The 7500-nt window shown below is 34.0% G+C and overlaps 1 protein-coding gene across 3 annotated transcripts in view; it reads left to right on the top strand.

The window, feature by feature from the left end:
• Positions 1–7500, top strand: part of LOC113821183 (DNA polymerase delta subunit 3) — a 14377-nt gene that overhangs the window by 5228 nt on the left and 1649 nt on the right. The window contains exons 2-10 of one of the 3 annotated variants that reach the window (XM_070133846.1): positions 189–317; positions 795–850; positions 995–1112; positions 1404–1567; positions 2241–2349; positions 2536–2721; positions 3963–4265; positions 5817–5934; positions 6219–6413. In XM_070133846.1, coding sequence (XP_069989947.1) covers positions 309–317; positions 795–850; positions 995–1112; positions 1404–1567; positions 2241–2349; positions 2536–2721; positions 3963–4265; positions 5817–5934; positions 6219–6413 — 1258 coding nt within the window. In that variant the 5' untranslated portion in view covers positions 189–308. Of the gene's footprint in view, positions 1–188; positions 323–794; positions 851–994; positions 1113–1403; positions 1568–2240; positions 2350–2535; positions 2722–3962; positions 4266–5816; positions 5935–6218; positions 6414–7500 lie in introns of all 3 variants that reach the window. The other 2 variants (XM_070133847.1, XM_027373654.2) reach the window with 2 other exon arrangements.

Raw genomic sequence — 7500 nt, 5'->3', positions numbered from 1 at the left:
CTCCCCATTGTGCTGTTATGATTTTTTTCTGCATAGGTGTTTTTTGCTTTTTTCAGTCTATATTTGTCATTTGCTATGTTATATTCAGAGGGTAATACTGCTTTCCTTTCACATACTCCATATCATCATGTCATATATATTTTTTTCCCATAATGTTCAGTTGTCTGTAATACAACCTGCACTTTCAGTTATGACAGGCAGGAATAGCATCCTGAGCAAGGAAATAGTGTCTTTCCAGGAGCCAGTTGGAGGAATATATCCTTTAGCATGGAAATAGTGCCCTCCATGGAGCCAGTGTTCTTCAGGTCATGGTTCATGTAAGGTACATTCCACACTTGTTTATGATACGAATGGTTCAAAGAGCCCAGTCCTAAATGCCCACAGAGTCTAATCGCCCTCTAAGAGCTTTGTGCACTTGTGGTGAGTCATTCATGACACGATGGTCATGTCACCTTTGTATAGGGGGCATAATTTTTTTGACCTAACCTAATCTCATGTACTTTGTATCTGTTTTAGTAAAGTGCTTTATAGCTTGAAATTTATGCATAGACAACTTGTAAAAATCCAGTAATTCTTTCATACCATCCTTTTCTTTGCATTTTATTATTAAACTTTAATGTGGTTGGACATGCAGAATTTTTTATGAACACATTGAAATGAGTAATATACGTTGCCTAGACACAGGTAGTTTATGGGTGAGAAACAAATATATCTGGTACAGACCTTATTAAAAGGTGGTTTTACAAGTATGTGGCTCCCAGACAGAATTGGCTAAAACTATTCTTCTCAAACAGGTTACCTACAAGTGGCTGAGTTTGACTCTTGGAGTTCAAAGCAATGTTGCTAAGCAGTATGTTGATTGTGACATTTTCTTTTGTATTGTATATAAACTATTTGTTACATATTGATTTTATTTATGTATATATTTTTTTATAAAGATATTGTTTTGAAAAGATGGTTTGGTATATTATTTTGATATGAATTATATTTTCAGAATGCTCTACCACTTTGTCACAAATCAACGGAATTCAGACAAAGGTGACAATCTTAATGTCACATATTTTGTGTCTGGACTAGAGGCAGGGAAAGATGGTCTCCCTGATATGCACAAAGTAAGACAGTAGCTTTGAAAATGAATAATAGTGTTTGTTTCATAGATCTTTTGAAGTTGATATTGGCTATGTAAACTTATTTTTTCAAAGTTCAATAGTAGCAGTTAAATAGTTTGTTTTTATTAGGATGACTTGATATATTGTGAAGTCACTGATGTTTGAGATGTGAGAAAATAAGGAACTGATATATTGTTAAGTTACTAATGTTTGTGTAACATTCATGTTTGAGATATGAACTTTTTGGCTTCATTTATTAAAATCTAACAATTTGTTTTACTTATTTTTGGGCAGATTATGTTGGTGAGGGAGGAGAATTTGGCAAGTGCAAAGTCCAAATTAAAAGATGTGATGTCAGTACATGTCTACAGTGTGCAAAAGACCAAGCTGCCTGACATGAGTGTTCTTTATACTGCAAATTATGATAAAGTCAAAGAAAATGTTTTGAGTATTAACAAGTGAGTTTTTGGAAAGTCGGTTCTTATTTGTCTTGATGATTTATACTTAGTCTTTTATATATTTTTAGATCCTATGTCTGCATTGTCTATTTCTTGTAATGATTTTTGCATTAGTGTTTACTATATAGAGATATTTGTTTAACTACCCCAAGCTGTTTTTTTAATGGAAGTAGTTGATAAAATTAGTTTTGTGAGAAAATTTTAATTTTGTGCATGATACAGTGAAGTGTTAGCCCAAGAAAAATGCCCTCCTTTTCTCCAAAACAACAGTAGCGTTTGCATTTGACTGTGTCTTTGAGTTTCAGTTATGACACATTAGTGAAATTTGAGCATTTTGATATGCTTCGTGATTTGAAAAATTAGGCAAATATGTGCATGTAAAAGAATTGCATATGATTTATGTTTTGAAAAGGGCTGTTAAAAAATCATGAAATTTCTTGAAAAGCAACCAGGGCCATGAATAATATTTTTGTTTGTTTTGATTCTTAAATTATAGTTTTCCAAAAGGCATCTGCAAATTTCTCTTTTTAATTGGGGTTTCCTCCACAGTCTATCAATAAGTTGAGAACAAAAAGAAATAATAGGCCCACCTTTAGGCTTTATGTTCATTTATCCTTAAGAGAACAGATTATATGGATTTATGTTGAGACTAAAATTGTTATTCAATTTCCAGGTATAGTGGTATTGAGTGTACCGCAGCAAAAATCAGATCATCAGCAGATTTGGAAAACTTACAAAAACAGAATGCTTATCAGGCACCTCCAGAGCCAGCCAAAATACCGGTATGAGACTTAGTATTCTGCTGAATTTAAGAAATGAAAAGATATATGATTTCTTTTTTGTTTTGTTTAATTTTAAGAATTAGGTTGAGATCTTTCAATTTGATCTTGAAAGGCTTTTTCCTTTATCAGTGATACATTATAGTCACCACTCGTTTCATTTTCTTTTCAATACATTTCACTCTTCAGAGTAAGTACAAACCAAACCAGACCAAGACATCCCCAAAGAAGGAATCACAGGGTGAGAACAAACAGACGGGTGTAAACAAAGCACCTGGCAAGGGGAATCAGATTGCGTCCATGTTTGCCCGCCAGACAAAGGTCAAAGAAGAAAAACAGGAAGGAACAAAAGAGGTTGAGAACAAATCTGAAAAAGTAAGCAAATTAGTACCTTGACTTTTTTTATTTTCCTCTTTCCTCTTTGATTTCTATTTGTCTCTTTGTTTTCCTATTTCCCCTGCTTCTCCTTCTCCTTCTTCATTTTTTTTTCTCCTCCTCCTTCTCCTCAACCTCAGCCTCATTCTCATCCTCCTCATCCTCCCCCCTCCATCTACTCCACTTCCTCTTCCTACTCCTCTTCCTCCTCCTACTCCTCTTCCTCCTCCTCCTCCTCCTCCTCCTCCTCTTTACTCCTCTTCCTCCTCCTCCTCTTTACTCCTCTTCCTCCTCCTACTCCTCTTCCTCCTCCTCCTCCTCCTCTTTACTCCTCTTCCTTCTCCTACTCTTCCTGCTCCTCCGCCTCCTCGTTCTCCTCCTCCTCCTCCTCCTCCTCTCCCTCCTCTCCCTCAATTCCCTCCATATCATCTTTCATGCTGTTCTTTTCCTCTTGTCTTTCTTCTCAACCTGGTCATCTTGGTACTTCTCTTGGTCTTACTCGTCTTTATTTTTGTCATCATCCTCCATCTGTTCTTCCTCTTCTTTATCATCTTCCTCCTCCCCTTCATCGCCCTCCTCCTCATCTTTCTCTTCCTCTTCCTATTACTATGACTTCTCTTCCTTTTCCTTCCTCTAAATCTTTTCCTCCTGCTCCATTGTTTCCTCCCTCTAAATCTTTCCCTATTCCTCTTTATCTTTTTTTCTTCTCTCCCTCCTCCTCCTCCATCTTTTTTTTATTTTTCCTCCTCCTCCTCCTCCTACTTTTCTTCTTCTGCATCATCATCGTCATTGTCATTGTCTTCCTCTTTTTTCTCCCTTCATCTTCTTCCACCTTGTTGTCGTCTTCCTCCTCCTTGTTTTCCTCCTCCTCCTTGTCTTCTTCTTCTTCTTCTTCCTCCTCCTCCTCCTCCTCCTCCTCCTCCTCCTCCTCCTCCTCCTCCTCCTCCTCCTCTTCCTCCTCCTCCTCCTCCTCCTCCTCCTCCTCCTCCTCCTCCTCCTTATGAAATATATTGTTTTATATTGTACAGAACTATGAGAAATATATTCCCATCATTTTCTTTTATAGAATTTGCAAATGTAAATTAATTGTAATGATTTGAACTAAGTATTTTGTTGATAAATGTAAATTGCATAAGTGGCAACAATCATTGTATTTGGGGAATTGAAAAGAATGTCATTTTATGAAAGAAACAAATTTCAGAACAGTAGTTGTATCAGCACTAAGAACTGTCTTTCCTCAGGACACAGCAAAAACTACCCCATCTTCTGGTAGCAAGAAGAAGGGTGGAATATCATCTTTCTTCAGCAAGGCACCTCCAGCCACAAAGAAGACAGAATCTCCCAAATCATCTGATACATCTCCCACAGACTCTGAATCCCCATCAGTAAAGTCTGAGGTAGTATCACCAGTCAAGACAGAGTCTACTGTTTCTTCTCCAATTAAGACTGAATCTCAAGACTCTGTCAAAGATGAAGAGTCTGAAAGGATGGATGTTGACTCCCCTCCAAAAAAGACTGCGAAGAAGTTGCAGTCAAAGTTAAAAGTTTGTATTATCTAATTTTACAGTGCTTTATGTGCATATTTTTTCTAATATAGGTGAATAGAACTAATAACCTGTCAGCATTTTAAAGACCATCTTAGAATGTAATATTATTGTTTGATACTAGTATAAGAGTCATAACACTTTTTTGTCAAATCAAGACAAAAGATGCCAGCACTTTTTATATGTTTTATTTATAATACTGTACACAGCATTTTCCTTTTTTCAACATATTTAACCAAATGGTGCTAGGTAATCACATGTTCTATTGCCATTTCTTTTGTTAATTTTTGTTTGCATGGAGATGACTCCACAAGTGCTCAGCCACCATGGAGCAATAAGTAAGCCTACAAGACCTTAGCTGATTTCCATTTTATTTGAGTTTTTAGGAAGGCATGTTTTTTTCTAATATCAATATTGTTATTATTGTTGTTAACATTATGATCGTTGTAATGTTATAAGCAATGTTAATAGCAATAAAAAATGTATATATAGTTTCCAAAATTCAAGGAAAAAGGTGAATAGGTGAGCTAGGTAGGAGGAGTAGTCATTGAATTTTATCTGTATAGACAATCAGTACACAGAAAGACACAGAAGACATGACATGTTTTTCTGGCTCCCTGGCAACAGTGGGGTAAGAGACCTAAGGGGATTTTGCAAAGCTTGTGGGGCTTAGATACTAGAAACTCTTCATTATATATTTTGTTAATTATTACAAGAATGATTGGAGGAACTTCTTTTCCTGGACAGTATCTAACATTTCTGGGACATGAAATTCTGATTTAATTTGGAAAATGTTGCAACACTTATGACAAACCTCACAAGTAAGAGGCAGTCTTAAGCTAGTGACTCAAGTTTAGGAAAATTTGTAATAGATTTTTTTTTATGAGCATTGTGATGCTGACCTCCGTTTCACCAAGCATGTCAGCTTTTGCTTCTGCAACTTTGAATAAGTATAGATGGTAAAATGGAGCTGTGCATTATGACATGGCAGTTTCCAGTTGCTAGAACTTAGCCTTATGTCATAATTTGTTTACTTATATCTTGTTAGTTTGACAAACTAAAAAGTCCTTTTTTGTTCCAGTAATGTTATTGCATTTTACTCTCATATTATATCTATCAAAGTCCGCTGATTCTATTGCTCTGGAACAGTTTATGAATGCAATGAAAGGTTGAAGTTATGAAAGTGTGAAAATTGGATAGGGATAGTTCCTTTGAGGAACATGTGGGTTAAGATTTAAGTAATTGGACACTGGATGCCCATTGTCAGGACTTATTTTCTGTAATTCCCTGTCACATAGCAGAGGATAAGATATCTGAAATTGAAATATAGTTTTATGAGTAGATTAACAATTTAAGGAGCAGCATTCCAAGTTACTTTCAGTATATGATTTTTTATGAACTTTGGCTGTTTGTAAGTCTAGGAAAAATTTTAGAGATACTTGAGCAAATAATGAAAGCTCCTGTGAGAGTAGTAGACATGTTTAAAGCTTTAGCAGATTTTGAATCCCATTTTCCTTTTCTTTAATTATATACATGTCTTTATCTTTTCAGACAACAAAGCCTTCACAGAAAAGAGGGAAAACCAAAAGCACAGAAGACAGTGAAGAACCTGTACCAAAGAGAAAGAGAATAATGCAGTTGAGTGATTCAGAATCCAGTGGTGATGAAGGTATGTTTGCTCAATCTTTGTATTACCGTCAGTCACAACAATTTATTTAGGGTTATTTACAGTAGATAAGTTGGTTTATCTTTCTTTATTCTTCCTTTTTCATCATAACCTTATAATTCTAAAATTGCTATGAAACCCTTCAATCATAAAAACCCAATAACTGATAATATACCCAATCCTTTTGTCCAGATTCATTTGTGCACTCTGTGCTTACACTTTGAATCTCCCTCCCCCTTTAACAATGCATAATCTGAGGCTAACCTCAACTGCACTAAATTCTCCAGAAAATGAGGGTGAGGAAGAAAACCCATTCCCTCCAAGCCCACCCCCAGAACCTACACGCATTGAGTCTGACTCTGAGGAAGATATTCCGCCCACACCGCAGCCCGAATCCAAAGTGGATCTGATGAAGAGTGAAACACGAGGAAAGAAGAAGAAGCTTGTTGATAAAACCTTCATGGATGAGGATGGCTTCTTTGGTAAGTTTCTCAATCCATGAATTTAGAATTTGATATTCTTTTCTGTAGACTTTTCGTTACCTATTCATGATGGGATCGCCTTTTGTCATTCCAATCCATGGGCAGAGTGTGGTGTAGAGTCAGTGACTCAGCATATGGCATGGTAATGAGGCTAGAAATAAGTGTTAAGGTTACTTTTACGAGGCTGTTTACCATCACTGACTGCAGTCAGGTCCAAACAATTGAACACCTATGTTGCTCACACAACCTCAAGTAAGCTTGACCACTGATGACTTAGGATTGTCATCTATTGTGAGTGGATTAATATTTTGATTAAATGTTATTATGTTTTAGTTATTTAGATTAGATCTCTTGTCTTCAGTATGAACTCCCCTTATTGTTACAGATATTTTGATCTGAAAATTGTTAGAATGATGTCAAATTTATTCTTTATATATATATATATATATATATATATATATATATATATATATATATATATATATATATATATATATATGTATATATATATATATATATGTATATATATATATATATATATACACACACACATGTATATACATACATATATATACATACATATATATACATACATATATATACATACATATATATACATACATATATATACATACATATATATACATACATACATATACATACATATATATACATACATATATATACATACATATATATACATACATATATATACATACATATATATACATACATATATATACATACATATATATACATACATATATATACATACATATATATACATACATATATATACATACATATATATACATACATATATATACATACATATATATACATACATATATATACATACATATATATACATACATATATATACATACATATATATACATACATATATATACATACATATATATACATACATATATATACATACATATATATACATACATATATATACATACATATATATACATACATACATATATATACATACATATATATACATACATATATATATCTATATATATCTATATATATCTATATATATATGTATATCTATATCTATATCTATATCTAT

Source organism: Penaeus vannamei, chromosome 19 (assembly GCF_042767895.1).
Source record: "Penaeus vannamei isolate JL-2024 chromosome 19, ASM4276789v1, whole genome shotgun sequence".
NCBI classification, from domain to species: domain Eukaryota; kingdom Metazoa; phylum Arthropoda; class Malacostraca; order Decapoda; family Penaeidae; genus Penaeus; species Penaeus vannamei.
Note: the sequence above shows the minus strand (reverse complement) of the source record. Positions and strands in the feature narration are given on the sequence as shown.